The sequence below is a fragment of the Cygnus atratus genome, chromosome 2 (assembly GCF_013377495.2).
Source record: "Cygnus atratus isolate AKBS03 ecotype Queensland, Australia chromosome 2, CAtr_DNAZoo_HiC_assembly, whole genome shotgun sequence".
NCBI classification, from domain to species: domain Eukaryota; kingdom Metazoa; phylum Chordata; class Aves; order Anseriformes; family Anatidae; genus Cygnus; species Cygnus atratus.
Genome location: NC_066363.1, coordinates 81,583,745 through 81,610,492, shown reverse-complemented (window position 1 = coordinate 81,610,492; position 26,748 = coordinate 81,583,745). Strand labels below are relative to the sequence as shown.

Below are 26,748 nucleotides of genomic sequence, written 5' to 3'. Positions count from 1 at the left end.
TTAAAATATTAAGAACTGCAGCATCCTTAACTACAGTACACATTCAGGGTTTAGAAAATGTTTGTTTTTATCACTCCTCTTTTGTCTTGAATTCAGTATTTGTTTTATTACTGACCACAATCCCCATTTGCAGCATTTCAAACTGTAATCAGAACATGAAGTGACCGGTATGTTTACTAAATACATCAATGCTTTTGGACCTTCCTTGATGCATCGTCTGGGGCAATTTTCAGTTATTTTTACATGATTCTCTGCATCTGCACAGGTGGTATAGGAAGTGCTGCATCACTATATGTCCGTACAGCCCTTGAAGAATCACACAAGAAGTCACTAAGCATCGTTATCAGGGGGGAACGCACAGTGCTGCGGACTGTTTCTAACTAGTACCTACATGCTAAAGGTTAACATGACAAAATTATTCTTTAAGCACGAGTGTCAAGTATAGGAAACATATAGGGAGAATGAATAACGTTTGTCATCATTCTGGCAGCTCTCTGCTAAGACAAGTCTAGCAGTTTTGACACAGTTGAGTTTACCTAGAACAAAAGCAAACTTTTAGCTTGGGACTTTGAAGGCAAAATTCTGAACCCTTATAATTTGAGCTAGAGTAGACTTGGGTAAAAGCAGCAGCAGGCACAAACCTCTACTACAGATCAGCCATTAACAGAAACAAGAGCCACAGTCACCTATGAGTAACAATAACACACCGAAGTTTCCCAAATATTGAGACCTGTAAATGCTTCTTGACCTCAAAGCGCTCCTGTGCTCACACACATCTAAAACTGTGAACATGGCCTTCATATGATCTGCTAAACTGTTCCCCAGTTTCTACTGCAACAGTTTCTACAGCGTATCAGTCTGTCTTGAGCCCAACTTCCAGAACAAATGTCTTGATTTCAACAGGATTTTGTCTGCAGCACTGACAGCCTCAAAATGGGAAATTGAATTGTATGCTGATACTATATGAAAAAATGCAACTTTTCCAAAAGAGCAAATGTGTTTAAATATAAAATAGCAGAAAAGAGATATCTCAGTAATATTTCTGAAATGTATATAGCCAAATGCTGTATAGTAAAAAAATTAGTTGCATCCATACAAAAGGCCATGGCACACAGACTAATTGACAGCCAAGCAGCAGCAGTGCAAGCAGGAATGCCTTTGGACTCTGGTTAGAGACTGCCAAAGGGACTTTTACACAGTTCTGGAATACAAGAAGAGAACAATCCCAAGCTCTTCTTAGCAGCAAGAATTACTCCGCTAAATATTACTGGAGAGATCGCAAAACATCTACAGTGAGCACACCTGAGGAAAGAAATCTTTGTAGGATAAGAATAAGCCCAAAGTAAAAAGCCTAACTGAGCAGTCTGGGACAACCCGATACAGTTTGAGACTACAAACAGTTTTACTTTGCACGTGGCTTTCTTTCCCTCTGATTGTTTCATTACACTTCAGACTGTTAAAGAGTATTGCAGAAGCTACATTGAGCATTATCAAGAAAATAATACAAATCTATCCTCTAAGGGTAACTATTGAAGGAGCAGTCTAAGACTAAGCCCATTCAAACACCTCATTCAGAACCAAGGCAAGGTTTTAACCTTTTTTTTTTTTTTTTTGCTTATAATCAAACTAGTAATCAAATAAAAACAAGTATGAGTAACAGTAATTATTTACTTGGAGTTCTAAGTTTTTGCCTTTTTGTACAAGCACTCATCATACCTCCCTTACCTTCCTGGTCTTCAGCTCTGGCTCCCAAACCCACCTGAAATATCGCTGAGTTCTTCCTCTCCCACCCCTCCCACCCATTCATTCCAAAAATTAGTCATTTGCCCAACCCACAAACCCAACCTGCCCATGCTCCAAAAGTTTTTCCTGCCTCATTACGGTGACATGGGGGTACCCAAAGGATATGGAGGGAAAGCATCCAGGAAAAAGGCTGGATTTGAATAAAGGTCTGACTTTTCCTACAAAAGATCCTCTCCTCCATTCCCAGCAGGTTTTTTTCATGCCCCCAGAATGCTTTCCAAGAAAGAGAGCTCTAGCTTTGGAAATATTTTCTAGTTCATTTAATTATTTCAAGCATTTTCTAAAACCAACATGTGAAGAGAAGTTACTGGTTAATTAAAGAAGATAATCTAAATGACCCTCTTCTGTTAGATGAGTATTTCACCAGCAAAGAAAAAGAAGAAGATTTTAAAGGGATCAAATTGACAAAAATGTTTGCTCCTTTGAAAGCAACCTACCATATCAGACCTTCATATCAGAAAAAAAAAATCCCTTAACTTCTAAGCTCCCTTTAAATAGTGAAAATAATATGCTTACAAACACATGAAGCTAAACTATGCTTAATATCTTCTATTAAATAAATACCTATTACACTGTGAAGATCATAGCTCTTATCTGATACATTGGCTTCCAAACATTTAAAACGCCTAAAAATTGGAAGATACAGAACCCAGAAGAAAGTATTCAAGAAACTGTCTGATTTCACAATGGCTCTTTCTTCAGAGAAGGCAGTTTCCTTGATGGATTTTCAGCAGGAAATGTTTTGGTGCTCTTAGAAGTTCAAAGCCAGGTCCAGTATAGTGTGTTATTATGCAAAGACAAGGCTTTGCATACACGTATTTCTTTCTTCTCTTCTGGGAAGGCAGGTGTATAAATAGGGTGAAAAATCTAGTTGTTCTAGCTATCACAATTTTGTTCTCAACAAATACATGCAAGTCAATAATAAATAATAGGTAGGTTTTTGAATCTGGAGGAAAAAAAAAGAAAGCTGGCTGTCTAGTTACAAACAGTTGTAATGGTGAAGGGAAAAGAAACCCTCTTCAGTCCTCTTTCCCCTTAAAAGAGAATACAGACTTTCTAGAGCTTATATTACACAAAGATACATAACTGGCTATGTTTGGTAATAAGCTCACCTTATTGAAAACAGCTTTGAACTCTTCAGTCAAATGCAGATCTACATAAACAGTCATAATTTGCTGAATGGTGGAATTCTAAGACTCAGTGACAGTACAGGAAAATGGACACACAGAGATTATTATCTGACATCTGGATTCTGCAAACACTGAAGCTCATGCTAAATTTACGGGATGAAACTATCTCCATATTCTACTAAAATCAAAGTGTCCGCAAAGGCTAAATTAGGTCTCAGGCCAAAACAATTAGCACACACCATAAACTAAGAATACAGAATAGAGGGAAAAACATTAAACAAAAGAAGGCATTTGCCTGTCAAATGCCAGGTAAACTTGAAAGCATTCACTGTGCCAATGAATTAGATGACTGAGAATCACTCTTCTGATGACAAGATTTATTATTACTCATGCTATGTTGAATGGGCTGGGGCAACATAAACCTTTGCGGTATCACCTCATTTCTGCATGTAATAGGAGGTGGTGGAAGAGGAGAAATGGTGTTTGCTTTTTCTCCTCTCTGTATTACCACAGATTCCAATCCCCAGTTTTCTGCTTCAAACAAGGCACAGATCACATGTTACTATCATTGACATATCTGGAGTTGTGATAACAATCATCTCATTTAGGTATTTACAGTGACTTCTATCACTATCAGCTAAAAGGGTATGTGAACAGAAAATTAAGCTACAACACCAGGATACAGTCTGATCAAAGAATCACAGTAAGACCCCTTTTTAGATATACAAGCTTGTGCTCCTTCAGTTTCTCAAGCAATATACATGAAGCCTGTCTTACATCTTAAAAATTTTCACGTGAAAATTTTTTATACTGTTTTTCTTTTCAAATACTCCTGCTTTAAAAATAACATATAATTTACTGGCCACTTAATTTTGCAGTTTGTCTAAGAAGAATGCAGGTTCTCCAACTTTTAAAGAAAAGAAATAAAGTGGTTTTGGAGCCTTATTCCCAAATCATAGTCTTCAGCTGAACATAGACAGAAATGCCACAAGGCATTGCAGGAATGGGTTTGACAGGTAAGGTCAAAATGAAGTTGGGAGAGAAATGGATGACAGTCTAGTACATAACTATTTGCAGTCTTACTGGCAGAAAATGTTATAAAACAGAACTGTGAGTAAAGGCAGACATGTGCAAAGCATGATGAAACACAAGAAGTAACCTTGTTAAATTGCAGATGAACTCCTACTGCATTCCTGCACACGTAAAGTCAGGAGTCTCCTGAGAGCAGCCAACAAGAAACCTGACTGAAAGTCTTTAGGAGCAGAAAAATTTTCATGTAAGATGTGAGCAGAGGCACAAGAAGATACCTAATACAGTCTACATGCAAGTGCAACCCACTATGTAGCAGGTAAAGACATGGAGAATGAAATGTCTACCCAGGACGGTTTCTACTGGGATTTCTATAGTAGTTAGAAAACAAGGAAATGTCCAGGCAGAAGCTACAGAAAACTGGAGAAACAGATGTTTCTTCTGTTCTCATCTTTTGTAACTGTTCCCTATGACTGAGAAGGTATGACATCCACTCCATTTCACCAGCTAGAATGATCTTTAATATTTATAATTCAGACACGAATGTAATATGTTAAAGAAATCTCACTGTTGCCAGAAGTAAGAAATGTAATGAAAACTGAAGGTCTGAAACTGAAATTGAAGAAAAATCTGAGGTTAAAATGAAATTATACAAATGAAGGTATTTTGAAACGTGCAGTGAAATTTGTGTTTATATATCAAGCGGCAAATTATTGTTCTATTTTATTATTATTTTTTACAAAATTAGTTTAAATGGTATGGTATGATAACCACTGACTGTGATTTTAGTACACCATTCTACTCTGTCAAGAATTGTGTGTAGTATGCCAAACGAAGGAAGAGCAATCATGCAACACATGGAGTATCATACGTGCTGACAGGTCATTTAAGGATTTTGAATTCAACTCATTCTAGTAAGATTTTGATTGTTCATGCAGAACATTGTTAATATTTCTTCTCTATAATGACAAAATATCAGTTTATTAATGTATAAGTGCGGTTAGTTTGAATGAAAACCAGCATACTTTAATAAGAGCACATAAGAAATACTGTGTATAAGAACATTAGTGTTCACAGTATAAGAACATTAGTGTTCAAAAAAGTTTCTTCACAAACACACAGCGTATCTGCATACACACACTTTTTTTTTCAAATGCTTTTGTGCAGCCCTGTTTTTTTTTTTTCCCTTCACACTTCCAAGATGAGCTGGCAGCAGCTCAGTTCTTCCAGGACTTAGAAAAAAGACCCAACTATACTTGCCTGCTGGAGAAAAAAAAACAACCACTTTGCTGCTGCAGTTGCTAGCATTTAAAGGTAAGTTCCCTTTTCAGTTACTAACGTTGCCACTCTCACCGACCCCGAACACCCTGTACATTCTGAAATGCAACTTAAACACTGCAATAAAATGAAATACAATTGCACACAGTGCAAGAATGGGCAAACTGTAAGGCACGTTTGCAGGCTTCAGCCTGCACCCTCTGCTTTTAGTCCATGAGCTGGATGAGAATAAGTAACTAATGGAATATATCCATGACTGCATCATGAACAGGTAACAAGCATTTTGTAACAAAAAAAAGCATAACTGACAAGTCCTTTTGCAGCTTTATTTGCCAATGCATAAAACATTTTTTAAACATTCTTTTTTTAAACATCTATTTCTTATATGTAATAGAACTGCAAAAAGCACCACTGTTTTCTCTCTGTTCACATATAAAGACTAACCAGGTGTTTTATCCCTGCATTGAAATAGCAGAATTTGGCCTTATTAAGCACAAAAAGAAAGACAGTTCCTAAACCCAGGGCATCACTAGTTTGATCTGTGAGAATTCAAAATCATCTAAACCGAGTAAGATTAATTCTGAAACCATCCATTTGAAATGTTAGAAGCAATCTGAAGGGTTACAAAGATTTCAAGCCAAACTATTTTGTGCATTTCAGTCAAGAAGTAATTGCCTAGTTCTCAAAAAAAAAATAAATCTACTATATCCAAATGTTTTTTAGATGTAAATGCACTTGTCATCTTAAATGTAAGCAGGGTGCTGGTGCCCCAAATTAAACAAAAGAAGAAAAGTTAGGGTTGACAAGTATGTCGCTGTGCAAGTACAAATTAAATATGCCTTTTGATATTTCATTTTTAACTGTTGAGTACCTTTTCATCAGGCTATTGCCATTAGAAATTTTTTATTAGATTTTTAGATTAGACAAATAACAGATAAGAGATGTGACAAGTATATCAAATCTGATTTAGCAGATCTGACGCACTTAATCTTTTACTGTAAGAGTGGCATTTGATATATTTGAAATGTTTCAAACAATTCTCCATTACCGTGACAAATAAAATTCAGATTTAACTCTACTATACTCAGTTTATGCCAAATACAGAACGAATTTCTAAAAAACCACAAACAACCAACTTCCATATGAAAGTGTGAGATCACCTGAAACTTTCAATGCAATGTAAAATTTTAAATACTACAAAAATGCCAGTGAAACACAGAAGATATATATTTTGAGATTGGCAGACTAACCTCTTCAACTCTGTATACTGTGAACTTTGAATGAATGTTGCCTAGACTGCACAGCAGGCCAGCATTTCATAAATAATGAAGGATCACTGTATTTGAATTCCTTAGAAAAATAAACAAGTACAGTGTGGTAAGTACAGCCACACTGACTATAGTCACAAATTTACGTAGTAGTTGTATATAAGCAAATAAAATATAATTAACCTTGCCACATTATTAAAATTTATTTGACATTTGCATGCATACCACATATTAATCATCTAAAAGATTGAAGGCCCCCATACTACAAATACTTTTGCTTGTAATGCACAAACTTCAGTGCACAGAAATCTTTTCTATCCAAATTCAAAGTAATACAACTTCTTCATTAACCTTCCAAAAGACCCTAGGCTTGGAATCCAGAAGAGATTAGAGTCTAATTTTACTTGTCAGGTGACTGAGATAAAACGTATGCATTTTAAATTAAATTAAAAAAAGAAACAAGCAAAACAAAACTCAATGAAGTAAGAACAAAAAAGAACAAAGATTGAACGTATAGGGGAAAAAACCTGTACAACAAACTAGATGATTGACCACTATACACAAAACAAAAATAATCTAAAAACATACCTGGCAACTGATTAACTCTATGTTTCTCATTATCACTTACATCTCTCTTAATTCTGTCAGAAACATACACTAAATTAGAACAATGTTTCAAGCAAAAAAAAAGATTTCATTGTTATTGCATGTTAAAATTGAAGACTTTGTTGTAAAGACTCATAAGTCGACACTGAAATTAAAATGAAAATTTAAATGAAAGTTATTTATTAACAATAAATAAGTTAATCATGCTGCCTTTTACCACCAGCAGTGAGTTACTCCTTAGATCAAAATAAAGGGACAAATGTATAATTGCACTGTGTACAAGTTCTTACTGACATTCAGAACTTTCATATTGAAAAGAGCATATATACTGAAAAACTAAGTAATAAAAGTTTTAGCACACAGGCTAAATTAAAATTTGCCCAATGCAAACAATTTGCCCTCCCTTATATTTAAAACTGTAACAAAAAACATATGTATAAGTAAACATCTAATAATTACCTACCTTACAACTACCTAACAGAGCTCGGCATATGCTTTTTCCACACTGAGAGAAGCAGGGTATAAAACTTCAGTTTTTCCAAACTTGCTCAAAAGGTGGGTTTCTTAATTTCATTCTAATTTCTTCTTCATAACTGTTCATTTATTACAGTATTTCCCATTCTTATATTTTCCCAAGAATTATACGATGTAAGGAAATAGTGTCCCCATGCTCAAAGACAAATGACTGGAAGGGCATCAATGATGTAAAGTATAGACTATGAAGATTTTTGGTAAGATTTTTCTGAATAGTCAATATATTACAAGACTTCAGACAAGTATATTAAATATGAATGTTCAAATAGACAGGATTCAAAGCAGGCATTTTAAAAATAAAGACAAAAATGCTCAATTGAGTTAACAACAAAAAGCAGACACCCCCCGCCCCCCCCCCCCGAGGCAGGGACAGAATCCTGCCTCCACCCTTTTTTCCTTCCATTTAATGCCCCATTGATTTTTCAAAATCTGTTACAGCTGAGGGTAGATTTTTTGCCTGTAACAGATCCAGTTAATCTAAAACCCATTTTTATCTCCAAAACTGCCTCCATTTTGTGAGGCAAGTCAAGTGTACCCATGTTAGAAATAATGTTATTATTCAAAAACTAAATTATACTTGACTGTGTTTGTGTAGGCTTTCTGCAAATAACTCTTATTGACTTTAAAAAAAAAAAAAAAAGCAAATAGAAAAACAGAATGGAAAACAGGAAATTTTCTTATTCCACTGGTCTATATGGCTCAGCAACAGAATGGCAGCAATACATATACGTAACTTCTACACAGTAGACTTGTATTGATTTGAGATTTATACTGATTAGCTAATGACGTAGACCTTGACTTTTGCAGCCTTGATTCAAAAAAAGAAATAAAGTTGATGGCATTGGCAAAGCAAAAGTTAGGATATTGTGTTTCTCAGTGATTCTACATATAGCATGTAGTATTTATTGCCTGAAGTAAGTATTTAGTAATATTCAAATAATTTCTGCCAGCTCTGCAAAGAAAGTCACCAGTAACATAAGTAAGTTTGAGGGCAAAGAGGACACACTTTACTAATGCCTTTCACAGATACTTGCTGAAAGCATAAGATTCAGGTGTTTTGTTGGATTCTGCTCCAGTTTCTGAAAAGCTCACTGATCTACACAGCATCAGGCCTCTCTGCCTTTTTATTTGCATTTCATTTCAGGTCTGTCTCTTGCTTGCAGCATCCCTTTGTATATATATGTATATACATATATATACACATATAGCTGTATATATATGTTCCTGTATTAATTCTATTTCTAAATGCTACCCTAATTTATGTTTACCTTGCTTAGCCAGGCCTATTTTCTCCCTTTTTTCCACTTTCATTCCCTGCTTGATCTCAGTCTTTATCACAATCTTTCTGTTCCATTCCGTTGCTTCCACTTCAGCCACCCTACTTTCTATCCACTTTTATATTCTCCCCATGAACAATTTCATCTACCCAAAACCACTATCTTCCTAGATAATCCAGATTTGGTCCTCTGCACTTGAATTCAAACTTCCAGTTTCTTCCTTCTGCTAGGTAACAGCAGGGGGAGCATCAAGAACAGAGTACTTGCTAGTGTTTGACCAATACAATTGTTCAGAACAGTTGCAGGATTGAAGTTGTGGGCTGGATTACCAGCACAGAAAATTCATTATCAGGAAATTCTTAAATGTTATTCCTAACCAATTCCTGAGATTTTTCATAGTTACATTTTTTCCAAAATGTCCTTTGCAAAAGGTTTATCCATGGCATCAATAGGCCCCAACTCTGGTCAAGTTTTCAGTCTCCTGATGGAATGCTTGAAAGCTTCAGACTGTAACAGTGAAGTTACTGACATTCTTACCTGATCTTTTAAATATGGGCAAATTGACGTCTTCTCCCACTGCTTACTTTTAAAACCAGAACTGTTACTGTCAAAACTTACCCTCATCCTACAACGAGCATATTTGAAAGCTAATGCTGTAACACCATACAAAAAACTTCAGCCCAAACTTATCACGGGTTGGCTATCAAGAATAGTTGTATCCACTAACGAACATCAAATAACTTTGACTATGCAATACTACATACCATTTATAGCACCACTCAGGAACACAACTGACACCTAAATGTTTCGCCTTGCCAACACTATCAACACTTTCCTTTTTGAAAATCAAGGCTACAAAAATCAAGATCTAAATCGGCCAAATGACTCAAATCAAATTTTTAAGTTTTGCAGCCATAAAGACTACTGAAGAACAGATGCTAACTTCCACTAGGTACATGCATTTTTTTTTTTTTCAATCACCAAACCAATGTGTTGATCTTTTAACAAGTCCTTGAGCGACCTGTATGCTCGACTTGGTTATGCCCATTCCCAGTCATCTGTATGCTATTTTAGTTTAATAATGTTGATACTTTTCATGTTATACTTAGAGATGAATTCTAGTTTTTTTTTTTTCTTTTTTCATTTTCCTCTCAAGGAAAAAAAAGATGGCATGTCAGTACTGCAACATACTGCGTCTTTTAGATTATATAAGGGTACATTTTCTCAAATATAATCTTGCTGTACAATTTCATTTTGTAAGTTTATTGTAAAAATCAGCTATATGCTTGCTGTTTAAATTTTTTTGGTTGAGTACTAGATAAAGTCAGATGTGCATGTGCCCCATGAAGAGGGAGGCTGTTTTTTTTTTTCAGTCCTCTTCAATAATGAAGTCCATTTACCTCATCCAAAAGGAAGGCTTTCCCAGTCACTAACTTTATCTTCAGATCCCCACATATTTTAAAGATCATATAATTATGGTGAAAGGCAGACAAACTGAAGCTAAAGTCACACTTTTTACACCAATATTCAATACAGTACATCTGACAGGATTTATCCATCTGAAAGATGGATCGTCAAGGTGAAGTTTGTAAAGAAGTGACTACATGTTCTTCTTAACACCTTTACTTTGTGGATTAACAGAAAAACGTTTTTACTACTTTAAATTGACATCTGTTGTGCAACACTATGATACGCAGGGAAGGCTAATATACACCATCTTCACTTTGAATTTTGTGAAAAAGATGCAGATAAAGTATGTAAAACCAACAATGAACTGGAAAATAAAAAGACTAAAGGTACACCTCTAACAGAAGTTCGGTATTCTCTTTAAATGAAAAAAATACTACAAAACAATCCTAAAGGTAGTGTGAGTGTCATAAGTAGATCCCAATACACTGAATCGGGAACTGAGCATGTAAAAAGCTGACACAACAACTTTTTCTTTGCTTGTGGGAATACAATCATGTCAAGCAAAAACACACTTCAAGCACAATGAGAAATTATGCATTATTCATATATAAATTCAAATGTACAAGATGAAAATTTAAGTTATTTCTGCTGTATATTGTATTAGAGCATATATTCCAAGCACAAAAGTAATAGCAAAGATCAAAGAGATATTTTTCTCAAAAGTAACAAACCCTACGTTTTTTGTGTATTTACAGCCCAGTGAGCAAGCACTGCAGCTCTTGATTCACAGATTATAAGTGTGTTTCTTGTAATTACCTCCCTATCAAAGTACCACAGAATTTCTACTAAGCTTGCTATATACAACTCTGAGAAACAATCAAACCAAGAAAGTACAAATTGTCATGTCAATCATTGATTTATTGAAAACTAATAGCAGATCACCTCCAAAATTCCAAGTACTGTTACTAAAACTAATTTCAACTTCGTATTAGCTAGACATTCATATGGTGATTTAGCTGGATTAGTTTTAGAAATGACAAATATGATGTTCAAAGGACCTAAATGTTAACGTGCACAGTATTCACTGCTGAAAAAATCAGATTCATATTATGCTTCCTTAAAATGGAGGTTCTTAAAGCACCTAAATAAATGACTAACATCTCAGTCATTCTAAATACCATATTCCTGCCCTTCTTCAATGGTTCAACAATTGTTGCTGAACTACTTTTATAGTATGCATTTGCTCATAATTTTACCTTTTCAGAACTGTAATTATGTCTATTACCAAAGTGGCCAGATTCTTTGGAAAAAAATTCCAAACAATCTCAATGAATTTCATAAGAAAATAGCAAAGATGTCTCTTATAATAAGTTCTATTATACATAAGCAATGAAGCAAAATAATCACAAAAAACAAGCATTAAAGAGATTATCAATGATAAAAGCTGCTTTAATCATTCAGGGGTATTTCAAAAATTATTTAGGAACTAAGTAAAATCTGTGAGAAAAACTTATAATAAGAACTTGTCAAAAGTTAAAAACAGACTAGAAAAAAGTTTTTAATTGTACAGTATATTTTAGTTCCTATCACTCACTGTTAAAATAATTTCAGAGTTTGATAAGCAGATATTTACCTGCTGGAACAAGACAATCTTTCCAGTCAAAATATCCTGCGTAAATGCCAGGTTCTAATGACCCAACTATAGGATCTGCCTTGGATTCAATGTACATTTCAAACAGTCTCTGATCCAGCTCTTTCAAGGATTCCATACTAACCTAAAAACAATCAAAACATAAATAATCATTAATTATATGAATTAAATTGCATATGCAAAAACCTTAGAACACCATCTTTAATTTTCAGTAAAGAGTAGCAATTACTTACACGTTTCAGTTCATAATTACATATATAAAAAAAGCAGGAAATTCCATATTCTCTGTCCATCCGAGCCACTATAATTTTTTTCTCGATGGTGCTCAGCAACAAGTATTTTTGGGAAAGGTCCAAGAAATATCAAAGCAGGCAGATCATTCTATAACTGTCTACTGGCATGATTTTCTTCTGCCTGTCCGGAGGTCTTGATCTTCCACCAAGTAAACAACTGAATTTTGCCAATGTTTTAAAATATGCCCATAATAATTTTCATCATAAAACATGAAGATTTTCTTAGGATACTTAAGATCTACCAACTGTAGCATTACAATTTCTCATTATCATCTGTGTACTTGAAAATGCATACGTTAAGGAGCCTCTGACTTCTGAAACCATGCATGTGAACTTCCCGACTCCAAGGCATCTCCATACAACAGATGCATAAGCTGCAGCTCATGAACACCTGCAGAATTCTTCTATTTAATAGCTCTCAATGCAATTTTTAGTACTTCACAACACTTAGCCACACTGAAAGCTAAAGGGATATGTACAATTTGTTTGTTTGTACATGAACAGCTTTAGATTTCATACAATCCTATTTTATTAAACATAGTTGCTCTTCTATAGTTACAGCTTCTAAAGCAATTCTGGAACACAACCCATATCATAAAATGTTAAAGTAGAAAGTCAGTATCTTAGTACGGCAATGTACGCTAAATGCAAACACAATACACTGAAAATATCATGTGAGTTCTGGTTAAATGTATTTATGTTTATGCATAAGAGCTTAAGAAATAGAAAAGTAAAGCTTTTAAACTACTGCTCATTTTCCTCAACCAGTAGGGAAAAAAGCAGATTTATGTAATAGGATAATCTGCAGAAACAACAGGGTTGTAAATATGAGGATGCAGAGCAGGGCTCTAGACAAAACTGGGAATTCAGAGGAAGAAAGAAAGAAAAGAACACCAACTTCTTATCATTCTTTTCTCTGTGAAAAACAGACAAAACATTTAATGCTACAAGCTGCAGAATTAAGGATAAAGCTTCTTCATTGCACAGATGTTTCTAAACTGTGCTCTCCTCTGGCATGCCTGTATATTGCCAAGTGAGGAGAAAAGTAAACTGCAATTTCTGAGTCAGGAATAGACAGACAGATAAGCCTTCAGGAATGAGATCATGAGCGCATGGGAAAGCAGAGGTATTAATGAGGTCAAAGAATCTGCTAGGTTCAGCAAAGTTGGGGTGGTGAAGTTGGTGATCAGAAGTAACAGTGACCACCACTTTCCTGATTTTCTATCCGAGGAACCTCCTCTAATATGTCACAAGAAGATCTATATATCCTGAGCACAGGATTTTCATAAAGCACTGAGAATTTGGCCCCAAGCAAGGAATCAAGACTACCTTCTCCTACTTCCTCTTCTACCTCACAGCCTGTTGACACTTAAGACTTGAAAAAGAAAACATTCAAAAATGTACTGCAATCTCACTAAACCCTAATTTTCCCCTTACGCAGAACTGCAGAAATGCAAACCTGGAATGAGTTTCAAAAGATATTTCACTCCAATTTCTTACGATTAAGGACAGTAAGAATCCATAGACGATTTCAGCTTAGGTATGAGTCGAGGGTAGAAGGACACAAGTTCAGTGGGAAGTTCCCATCAACATGCACCATTCAAAGGATCTGTGGAACTGCTTTGATTGTCCCTAACTGTTCTAGAATTAAATGACGCCACTTTCTACTTCTACAGTCACTCAATAAAAAGAGCACACGCATGTTCACTACAGGTTCCTTTTTTTTTTTTTTCCTGTCTTTACATTAGGTCACTTCAACCTGTTTCAAGTTCAGTGCACAATTAAGATAACGCTGGGTAACCTTGTTTTTCAGCCGCTGGAAAGATTACAAGATAGAACAATTCATCTGAATGTTATTTTGCGCCCTGGATGGGGTGTGAAGGGGAGGAGGAGATGTCCTCACCTCAACAACATCCATTGTGTATACTCATTTTCCTGACTCCCAAGTAGGGGAAGTAAAATATAAAATATATTTTTATAAAAATATACAATTCTCTTATTGATATATTTCTGCTGTGAATTTCAATTTCAATTTTTGTATTAAAGCCATTCTGAGCCTTTATCTTAGTAACTACTCTGCACAATCTGAACACCAGAACTTTGGAAACAATTATATTCAGAAGCTTAATCAAGAAGCTATGATAACTATCTTGGGATACACACATTTTATTCCAGTTGCTAACTGAATAAACTGATGATAAAATCACCGCGGAAGAGCAATTGTAAAATAGCTATGTAGAAATTAAATAAAATTACTGGTGAATGTTCTAAGTATGAGCAAAGATGGCATGCACTAAAACAGAGGGTTAAATTTGGCCATTTTTACATAACTTAGTTATTTGCACATGTGAAAAAAAAAAAGATAGATATGTAGAATGTAAGAAAATCTCCTTGGTTATCACCTTACTTTACTTTTTTTTTTTTTACTTTTTTTTTTTTTTTTTTTTTTACTTTTCCCACAATATGAACATAATAATGATTTCCCTTCTAATTGGAAAAAAAACACAACCTAACAAATAGTTTTTACCAACATAAAATACAAAGTTCATTTTAAAATTCAATTTACAAAGCTAACAAGTGAAATATATAGTTTTGTTTCAGTCTCCCCAGATAACAGCAAATCTTATTTTTCAAAAAAAAATGCCAATTCCTTGCTGTATTTTTTTAACCTAATAAATACTTAAATAAACTAAGAGACAGAGAAAGCTAGGTGACATAACAAAAAAACTGAAACAATCATCCAGTCCTCCTAAACCTCTGTGAACTTATAGCCTCTCTTAAAATTAATGAAGGTTTCTACAATTGCCATCTTAAGATGATACAATTTGATTATCCAAATCCTGCTAGATAGCATTATTGGCGGATTTGTACCAGATATTCAGGACTGCATCAGTCCCTGTTTTCCAAGGATTACAATAAATTTGAAATTAATCTGTGACTTCATCATTTGAATTTTGTCATTTGTAAACCTACTAGACATTTAAATGCAATACTCTGATATGGCTGTACAAGACAGAGTATTGAATATATAGCACATCTCATTTGCCTATATTGTCAACACTAACTGTTTGTAGCTCAACTCTTGATTGTCTCAGCATCAAAGAATGATGATATCCAGAGTAATTTCATATACTGCATTATCAATACATATCATATCAGCCACACTTAAATGTTATTCAAAATAACTTCAGCCACAAAAATTCAAACATTCAGACAGAAGAGGACTAGGGATGTACTATATAGTAGAAACATCAGTTCAAGTGAAATATTTTACTCTGTACTGGAAGAGATAACATTTTACTTCCAATCAACAAATGTTTCTGGAAATACACCAACTTTATGGTCCTAAGGATTAAGTCACAACATTTCTCATAAAAAATGATTAATCTTTACAAAAAGGCAGGAAAATGAGACAGCTACTGCCGCCCACTTTGACATTTTCGTTCTTTGAAAAAGAAAAAAAAAACACACAAAAACACAACAAAAAACCTGAACTAGTTTATGAACAACAGCTATCAGTAATGCAGATTGCCAGATGAAATAATTTATCAAGTGTATTTCTGAGATAATGATCTTTTATTCTCTGCATTAAGAAAACACAGTGACATTAAACAGCTTTACTGAGAAATCTGATAAGCTTTGCCCGTGAACACACAAATCTTGAATAAGAAGTCATATTTTCTACACTAGCTACCTAAGCCTTATAAGAATGCATACAACCATATCATCATTATTGTTGTGTCCATGAACTAACTGATGTTTGGAGTCCCACTCATATGTAGAAGGCTCACTCAAGAGTCATTTGAACACTTGCACTTAATTCCCACAGAAAATAAAACAAGTACAAACTATTTCCTTCAAGCAATGACACTTCATTCCAGTGTTCTCACTTACTTGAGTTATTTTTTCAACACCTTGAAAGCCATGTTTCTCAAAATGTTCAGCTATATTTAGGAAGGTATGACATTCCAGATAGCGGCAGTTACTGAGTGCAATTAAAACTCTTTGTTCCTAAAAAATTGTTGTAAAAGAGAAAGAGTATAACAATTAGAAAAACAACAACAACAAAACAATCAAAAAACACATAACAAAAAACAGAAGTATCATCATGACCAAAATTTTAGCACAACTAAATGTGTACTATCTTATTGACTCTGTGTGTGATAGACATGCTGATAAATAAACAGAGTTTAGTAATATTTTTGTGAATAAAACTGAGTAAATATAAGGCATGATGACTGAACATCTATGCTTTTTCTTATAGGATCCGGAGCATTCACTGGAATAACTGTGACTAATACAGAACTGTGGTTAAGATTTCTGTACAAAAATTAGGTTTGGACAATTTTCCAGGAAGCTGTTTCTGGCTTTTACTTTGTTTCAAGAAATATGCTAAGAATTATGACCATCATAAAAGGTAATTGAAGATCATCTTCACCTTTACATGAAGCTGGCTAAAACAGGAGAAACAAAACAGGTATGGCACAAATATACCCACCCATTCTAAAATACCGGAAAGTTCTGAAGCACCCAATGAAATTTGAAAAATTCTAGATGGTTGTAACTTATCTCTGTTCTTCTATGACTTTTTTTTTTTTTATTATTATTATTACAAGAAGATCAAATACACTCTGGAGTTGAGATATTAGAATTGCTTTTCCCTGACCTTGGTGCAACAAGGTATAGTTTCCAAAGAGGAGACGACCAAAGAGATAGAACTACTTTAACAGATTTGTTTTCCCCTCTTCCCCTTTCTTTCCACTAATGGAAAAAATATTTTCAACCTCAGATGGGAGTTCAGAATCAACAATGGCAAATATTTTGCAAACAGAATTATTTGGCAATGATATCAGCATAATCATAGTCGAGATCTGATTAAAAATGATGTTGACTTTCAGACTCAGAAAAATTCCTGGCAGTTTTGTCTTCTAGCAATATGATGACTAGTACTGAGATGTGCAGTTGCCTACTACTTTAAATGCTCATCTGTTGGTATATATAATATTAAAAAATAAGCATTTTACAAATAGTGACAAATCTTAGAGTGGTCACTCACTTTTTCTGTTCTTGTTACTCAATCATAACAGAAATGACAGTGTTCTGTGATTTACAGACGAAAATAAATATGATACCTTGGAAATCAAATATTGTCCAAAAATTATTGATTTTTTTTTAAACTTAAAATGGTCATACCCATGACATGTGGCAGGAAGGCCGGAACAACCACAAGAAATTATTTTGTCAACAATCAATATCAAAATCCATGTGTTGTAAGAATGAAAGATAGAAACTATAAATCAGTACAGTCTGCAATTCAGACATTTGGTTGGATTTTGCAACCTGTGATTGTTTATTGTAGTGGGAATGATCATTGCTCTGCTCTTGTAAATGAGGGAATGCCAGGATTCTGACAACATTTAAACCTGCACCAAGTAACATTAACCTCAAAAGAGCTTCTTACTAGGTTTCTTTCAGGGAACAAGGGCATTTTTTTCCACCAGAAAAAAATGTCATCATCCCTCTAGAAAAAAATATATTAAGCAAAGTGAAAGTACAATTTTTCAATTTCTTAAAACAGCAACAACAAACAAACAAGTTACAGAAATAATAAATACTTACACTCAGCAATGTAAGTTTTTTGGGAAAAACTACATTACTGACTATTTGTATCTCTATGTATTTTTAAAAATAACTAATAACCAGACCAGTTCTTAGCATTTAAAACATGGTAATAAGTCAAAAGTTAAATCGTCAGCTGTTTTAATGCCAGTGCTATTTTCGCGGATTTCAGTGATGCCATTTTAGTTTCTGAGGAGGGCCTGGTTTCAAAAATTGTCTTCACTACTTACTTTAAGATAGTATACTAAGATATCATACACAGTGCTTTTAAAAGTACCCTTATGTTCAAGCCTTCTAACCTTACATTCTTATATATATATTTCTTAATGTATATATTAAAAAATGCCTCTATAATAGAGACTTTCTCTCTAAAAAAGAAACCCCCAAAATCTGAAACAATTAATTAAAAAAAAAAAAAAGAATAAAAACACCATATTCCTGGAACTTTGAGAATTATTCATGTTTTATTCAGTTTCATGTCAGCTTTTAAAAACAGAAGTCAAACTTACTGAAGAAAGACTCGAGTCCTCATGAATGCTTCCAAACAAATCTGGAGATGAAACATCAACTGAAAGACTGGGAATATTGGTTAAATTGTGAGTAGCATAATGATTTTGGCTATTTGATACATGAATAATGAGTTCAAATAAACAGTTGGAACAAAAGACTAGAATTTTGTGTCAACGCCCCACCATTACCCCCTGCCTCACACAAGATAATAAAGTAGCCCACATTAAGATGTCCAGAAAGCCTGCAGGAGCTTTGTGGACAGACAGTACCGCAGATCTTTCTTTAAAGTATTTTCAATGTCTTCAAGTTCTCTGGTTTGCTGCAGATTCTGCTCTATTTTTACACCTATCTAGCCATCAGAGTCATCCAAATAGCAAATAAAAATAGTATTAGGAACACAGTTAATTGGCCTCATTCTAATGCATATTGCGGGTAGTAATATTTGCCAACTCTCTAACATTTCACAAAAATTATTTGTGCTCTGAAAACTCAGGCTATTCTGACTGCTTTGGTCTCCAAAATAAGTGGCTCATGAGCAATTATAGAACAACCTTTCAAGAATTTAGCAGAAATACTAATATCTAGTCGAAATAGAAGGGAAGAAAAAAAAAAAAGGCAGCAGCTACTTCTCTATGAGTAGATATTACTTAGTGACAAGGATAATTCATTCCATGTCAGGTCATGTAAAAAACAACATACTTGCTTCTACAGCATACTACAAAGCCTGTCACTGAAAAAAATGGCATAACGAATACCATATTAATAATCTTGTACAATATTTATTACTTTACATCACTCAATTTTTAGCATAAAAAGTATCTACTAAAAAGTATCTCATTGTATTTCAAAGCAACACTAGCCAGGGGCAAAAGTATTAATATGAAACATGTAACACCAGAGGGATAAAGTCACCACCACCACCAAAATGTGAGACCTGCACCCACAATTTCAGAATACTACAATTGTGTCATGTTTATTTTACTTACTGTGCTGTATCTATGTCACCATCAGGTTTGGTACTCAATTGTTCCAAACAGTCTATGAAAACCTAGGAAACAAAGTAATATCCATATTTTCTGTGAGAACTGAAAAATAATCTTAAATTCACTTTTACTACAGTCAATAGAAGCAGAACAATCATCATCACCTTTCACTGTCTTAAACCTCATATGCATTAGTAGAGTTGTTAAACATTTTAAATGTCTATTTTTAATTTTATATGCATCACACTCTTTACTTGTGGCAAAAAAAATTAGGTGGTTTCCATCCTGCTATGTGATTTCCAACAGGTATGGCTAAAATCATATGATGATAAAAATGTATGATTTGCAAAGAACGCATTGCTAATTTTCGTGTTCAATCTGAAGAGTTGCATTTAAGCAAACATCACAGAAGCATCACTAAAATCCAGTTTTTGCTTTTGCTCAAGATTTCTTATCTAAGAATACTATAAAAATGTTTTGGAAGCCTAAAGCATGCTATTACTTGATTTCAAATATATTTGGTTTTAAAATACCAAATTTTACTATGAAGAATATTGGTTTCCAACAACAAAAAAAAAAGAATCTAGATCCTCAGCTGATGAAAATCAGCATTGCTCCTTTTATGGTAGTATATCAATGCTAGTTGACATCAGCTCAGCAAGTATCTCGATCACAATGATGGTGGTTCAGTAAAATACTAGAACACGTCAATAACCCACACACTCAGGATTTGATATCGTCAGATTCAGCTAGGAACGTCTACATACTTCTCAAGTCAAACATTTGGCATGATCCCAGAGTGTATTAGAGGAACAACATATCATCATCCACTTAAGTTACTGTCATCAACTTAAGCTACCCTTTGGAAGTTGGGAAGGATGCAAAGCACACTTTTTTGTTGTTCACTTGCGTTCACAATTTCATATCTCAAAACATTCGAGTTACCTGCATGATCCCAACGCTTAGCTGGCACACATCCTCCTGTGTTTTCTGTTGCTGGAACACCTGAAGATGTAAGCACATTATTTAAATGGAACAGCTTCACAAAGCTTTATTCTCAAAGAAGGCCCGAGTAATCTGTCCCTTCAGAGACAACACAATTATGTGAATGACTGCTGGGACACAATGCTTTCTCACAGATCAATTTCAATTTTTCCCCACCCTAAAAATGGGGAGAAAGTATGTAGTCCAAATAAGCAGCTTGACAAGCATGAGGTGTTAAAACACTAAAGGCAAGGAAGTCCTAGTAACTAGTACACATGATGCGTACCACTGTCAGATAATAGAATTGCAGCTAGACCTAGGATATTCAAAGATCTCTGCACCCTAACAAGAAGGATTCACCATGCACAGCACATTCTTATGAATAATGTTCATTAAGAAACTGGACAAGCTAGTCATGAACAATGAAATAAGGAAGGAGACAGAAACAATACCCATACAGAAGGGCACAAGGGGCTTTGGAAAAGTATTAAACTTTCTCAGATCACTGAGGAAACCTGAAAGAAGATATCAGTATCATATTTAATCATGGCCTCAATAAATAAAGTGGATGTGGATAGGCAAGACTCCTGATTTAGAATACAGTTTGCAGAAGTAAAAAGCTGAATTAATGTTCTACTAGTAGTTCTGATGCAATACTGTGTTAAGAGAAACTCCTGGGAATAAATATATACGTATACATATATACATATGCATATGTGTGTGTGTGTATATATATATATATATATATATATATATATATATGTCACATCTATGGCAATCTGAAAAGTACATTAGTAGCATTTTTCTAAAAGAAAAGCTTCAAAAATTTAAATATACGTCCATCTGCCCCATATACATACAATTAACCTTAACCGAAGAAAATTAAATGAAATACAAATGATAACAATAAAAAGCTAGCAGCAGTGAAAAGGGTGCAAGTTAAAAAGAAAAAAAAGAAGTTAGAATCCTGTATCATTCTTTGAAAGTTCTTGTTCTGAAACGTAATAGTAATTTACATAAAAAGAAGGAAATTTGAAGTATAAATCAAAACTTACACTGGCCTCTCCAGGTTTGCAGTCCAGCACAATTTTTAGAGATTGCAAGGAATGGATAATGCACTGTTCAAACTGGGATGGCTGAAAGGCAAATCACTCTTTAGCTTCCAGATAAGCATTCCATGTGAAATAAATACTACACAAGCAAATGTATAAAAATTCCATTCCATATGGCACAGTCTTTATTTCGGATAAGGAGAAAATCACAATTCATATATTACTACAAGATACTTTTGAAATGATGTGATTATCTACAAAACTATTACAACAGATAATGAACGTTTTTCTCTGAGAGACTTATCTACTGAATAGGCTCCTCTAGAAGGGTCATGAAAGAATTTTATGGCATTTTTTTGTGGTAGCATATACATTGCATTATAGAGGCCTATGACACATCCCCTTGATCTAAGCTGGGACATAATTTCACCTTGGATATCTGTTATTTCTGCATTTAATTTCAGCAAAATATTTCTAAGAAAAGTGGACTGAAATTGCTTTCACATGGAGGAAAAATAAAGACTGGTTTGGGGGACTATTTTTTTTTAAACCTCCAGGGTTTCCAAACCTGAAGCACAAATGTCTTGATGCATGTACCAATTTCACTATGAAAGTGCAAATGAGTTCACCGCATCAGAGTCATTACTCAGTTTTTCCTCATCTTTCTCTCTTCCCTGTTAAAGTCACTTTTTTTCTCTGAGACTGCCGGCTTGGTATTAGGCAGGAAGCTGTTGTACAATGCAGAGAGGTGTCCCGGTTCTATGAAAGAGGGACATCATTCATTTGGATATGGGTCAGAGAGATGGATGAAAAAGCTAGGCCATGTAAATCTGTGTTTTTCTGTTTTTTAAACCAGTAAATAGTTTATGACATGTCACCCACTTAATGCTTAGGAGTAATCTGTATTTCTGTAAATGCTGGGGTGGATGTGGAATACGAGTGTGACGCCTGTACGGCAACCTGAAAAGCATGAAGGAAGGGCCACTCAGATTATCTCTATTATTTTTGGATTGGCTCAGAAGAACAGCAGTAAAGTGCTGCTGTTACATTTTGTTTCTGTATCATAAAACACCACACCTTAGGAGAAGAAAGCCATTCAGATACATTATCCTTTGCGTATTATGAAACTGAGGAAAGCTGGTTCTCTATCTTACTGTATCTCTTACCTGGAATATGAATGTTAAAGGGGTTATTATTAACCAGTATTTCCTACCTACCTAAAATACAGTTTCTGTCTTAAGCTGAAGGTGTCTCCAAAGACACTGCCTGGCCCTTGTTTATGCTTGTTATTTTTTATTACAATATTACCACAATGAACTCTACTTCAGTAGGCAGCTAATCTCATTATGACAAAACATAATCAACTGCCACCAATAAGATCTGGCATGTCTCAACCACTGCCTCGAAAGGGGGAATCTATGAAAACGTTGTACACAAGGAATTCATGGGTGACTTCTAAACACACAAAAGGTTGTTAAGCACTTGTTAACAGAGATGCTGTAAGGATACAGACACAGCATAAAGTAACAGAAGCTTTTGCAGTAGATCTTTTCTCCCCCCTCCATTTTGCAGATGAATAAAGTGAAAAACAGAAATGTTAAGGGACTTGCCCAAGTCAATAGTAACTGAAACCAAGACCAGAAGCTATAAATCTGGTTATAACACCCGAATTGCCCAACAACACTCCTTCCTACAGTATGTATGTTGTGACTGCTTCATGCCCTCCTACTCAACTTCAAACATATTTATAGAAGCAAATAAGAAAAACTAAAAAAGGCGGTGGAGCATTCCCTTAGATAATATATACAAAGCAATTCTCCCTCCCACAGGCCCTTTCTGCTTTCGCAGATTGTTTTTAAGTCACACCTACAATGTGCTTGCTGTGTTTTTAGCCATTACTCACTACTGTTTATTTCCAGAAAGCATCTCACTAGTTTATCCGAATTTGGTTTCAAGCCATTTGTTGTTTGTGTGTAGGCAATCTCCTAAATTAGTTGCTTTTCAGTTCAATTTCTCGTTATAACAGATAAGTGACCTATTTATTCAGCTACAGACCAATTCCATGGTAGTATGCCTACTAAGTTATGAAGCATTTTGATGTGAACTGAACTTGTGACCTCAAAAAAAATTCTTTACTTCGGTAAACTATCCCTAAAATAAGTTGCTTAACAATTAAAGCTATTATTGTTTATCTCAGCAAAAATCATACTAAAGGTCAGCAATAATTATTCTGACACATTTGAATAACCCTACTTAAGGCAGAAAGTCATGCTACAGATCTTTATTCCCAATTCTTGTCTCTTGATACATGGCACAGATTTACAAACCTTTTATTTATACTTTTTTAAAAGTTAGTATTCCCCCATAAGTCAATGAACAGAAGAGGCTGGATAGGAAAAAGAAAACAGAAGTGCTTTATCTATGTTTAATATAATATATTTTAGAGCATATATTCTAATTCATCGTTAACTGGAATATACTGCATTGTTTTTTTAAAATGGAATATTATAAATAGAGACCTCATTCTGGAAGCCTACTTAAAAATCCTGGGAAAGAAAATGCTAGTTAGTTCCTTAAAAATATTAAAATGCAAGGTTTCATAAGGTAAGAGTTACTAAGGCATGGTGTTTTTTTTTTTTTTTTTAACATGTATAAAATACACAGAAATGAAAAGAAACTGTACTTATGTAGAAAGCAATTTCTGAAAGAACCATTTTATTCCATTAGTGGTGGCTATTTGGTTTTGGGCAATTTCACAAATAAGCAGTTCCATTGGACTGCTCACCCTAGAGCTGCAAAGTTTTATCCATTTTGATCCTAAGTTTCACTCACAGAAAATGGAGGTCACTCAAGGAGTTTTTCAATATGAACCTTGCATGCACAGAGTTATTTACCATCAGTATGAGAAGAAATACTGATACTGTTCAATCGGTGAAGTGACAAAATCTCCATGTTAATGGTAACTGATTAGATTATAGGCATCAAAGAACTTAAGTCATACCTCCACCTCTGAAAACATTTGTCATAATAAGGAATGTTAGAAAGCATTCTTTTTATGTTAGAACTACTCCCACGTGAGAAAGGGCTGCTTTAGAAAGACAAGAAACTTATCCATCACACAGACTTAAGACCAAGCTGTGTCCCCTATTCATGCTACCTGTGGAAGAAATGAGGTACTAGGATATGAAAATGCAGCTTACATTTTGTTGGTCACATGTCAATATTGAACATTTATCTCAAAATAACTTCCTCTGTGATAATCCTAGCACAGTTAAGAAGCTACTTTATCTTACTACTAAGTTCACAATTTCTTTTGCACTTTAGATACTGCTACCTAGTAGTACAATTATCACTTAATGTTAAAATTACTTCAGACAGAACAATTTAAGAAGTACAAATAAATGTTTTGGTAAAGACAAAAAAATAATGTTGTGTTTTGTGATGGGATCTGTTAAGAAAGCCCTAAGTCACTATACCAATAAAAAATTTTGGATTTTTAATCTACCTATATTTTCATATTTTAATAAAACTGTAGACACCAGTATGCACACACATAGACAAAGTCCAAACTAATTCAATTTCTCTGGAGAACATACAAACCAGTTTATTTGCACTTCTTAAAAAAAAAAAATAAATCCAAAGACAGTGCCTGTAACACACAAGTATACCCACCAACGATGTCAAACCTTCATTGTCAACAACCCAGTCTTCCTTCTCAGCTAGCCTCTTTATATCTGTAAGACAGAAAAAAAAAGAAAAAAAAAAAGAGGTATTCATTTTCATTATTAAAAACTCCTTGAACTTGAAAAGATAAACCACAGACATTGGGACTGCAATGACTAGACATACAAGCAAATAGCACTAAAAGCTTCAAAGCTTTCAGCCTTCTCAAATGACTAAGAACGGAACACGTACATGGTATGCTGGTGACACCACACAGAGAAGCATATCTGTGATACATGGCAAGAGTTGCATGAAGCCCACCTTTTACTGGAAAGCTTAAAATTAAAGGAATATTGTCAAGGCTCTGGGTTTATTTTTATTTTCTAAGTTTTTAATCAGAATATAAAATACTTCATTTAAGAACTGAAGTTGCTATAACCTATTATATTCCAGCTCTTAATTAAAAATGAAAGACCAACTGCTTAGTATTTTAGCAAAGATAAAAAGGACAGCATATAATTCATAGTTAATAACTATAAAGAAGACTACTCATGAAATAGACCATTCATGAAAATGCATGAAAGCATATGCAAAAAAGTGTCTTCTACTACCCAAAAGGTTTCAATTTCTACAGGCTTACTGAAGCTAAGAGGAGCTAAGACAGGATGTGAATCCAAAACTCTTGTTCTGTGAACAAAATTCCTCTGTGGATGCACTTATTTAGCAACACTTTTTTTTTTCTTAATTGATTTACAAACATGAATGAGATGAACTGTGCATAGTTCATGGGGGCTTTGGCATACATTCTCTCACATAAATTGCTCTTCAGAACTGTCTGTATATCATGAAACTCCCTTTTAAATGGGAAATGATTTTGGTAAATTTCTCCCCCAAGCCCAAGAAAAGAGGGTAACTAATGCATGCTGAATGGTATCTACACTACTCTTGGTACTCTAATGATCTAGATGAAGAAGCTTGAGCACGGTGTCATACCCTGCAATTCTACATCCCATGGAAACAGTCTCAGTGACGATAAAAGGTATTAAGGGACTGCACAGAATAAATACTCTGTTCATTTCCCTATTTAGAAAAGCTCTTACTGAACTGATATTCTTGCAGGGCTTTAGATCACGCTGGTCAGCCTTTACATGTTTTTGTGGCTGTTCATTTTGCAACCTGTTCTGAGCTAGCACAAATACAAAAACAAACAAACAAACAAACAAACAACAACAACAAAAAAAAACAAAACAAAACAAATAAAACCCAAAAAACTAATTTCACTGAAACCCTTCACCAAATTCCAGTCAAATACATTGATGTAAACCCCCTGTCTGGTCTGGCATTCACATAATCTGGCTCTCATGACCTTTATGACCAGTGATCATGCATAAGAGGGAAAGAACAGAGATTGCTTCTCAGGGCCAGCATGAGTACAGTGCATTTATCTGAAGACAACAAGAAAAACCTGTGTGTGGGCAGATTTGTCCTATTTAAATAGCTAATGGTAGTGTGCTCTATTAAAAATTTTAACTGATCTGAATGCCTCTACCAACTTACAACGTGTAGTAAGAGATGAGACTGAGCTTTACATTAGCAGTCTACGCAGCTCACATTTCAGAGAGATTATAGAGGGGGATTCAAGTCCAGGGGGAACCCCT

The 26,748-nt window shown here is 34.5% G+C and overlaps 1 protein-coding gene across 2 annotated transcripts in view; it reads right to left on the bottom strand.

Annotated features, from left to right (window-relative positions):
- EXOC2 (exocyst complex component 2) overlaps positions 1-26,748 on the bottom strand; it is a 131,542-nt gene that overhangs the window by 26,062 nt on the left and 78,732 nt on the right. For both annotated transcript variants that reach the window (XM_035552662.2, XM_035552663.2), the window contains 7 exons: positions 25,100-25,161; positions 21,431-21,511; positions 20,337-20,396; positions 19,395-19,456; positions 18,408-18,474; positions 16,174-16,290; positions 11,969-12,110 (listed from right to left, as the gene is read on the bottom strand). In XM_035552662.2, the coding sequence (XP_035408555.1) occupies positions 11,969-12,110; positions 16,174-16,290; positions 18,408-18,474; positions 19,395-19,456; positions 20,337-20,396; positions 21,431-21,511; positions 25,100-25,161 (591 nt within the window). The remainder of the gene's footprint in view (positions 1-11,968; positions 12,111-16,173; positions 16,291-18,407; positions 18,475-19,394; positions 19,457-20,336; positions 20,397-21,430; positions 21,512-25,099; positions 25,162-26,748) is intronic.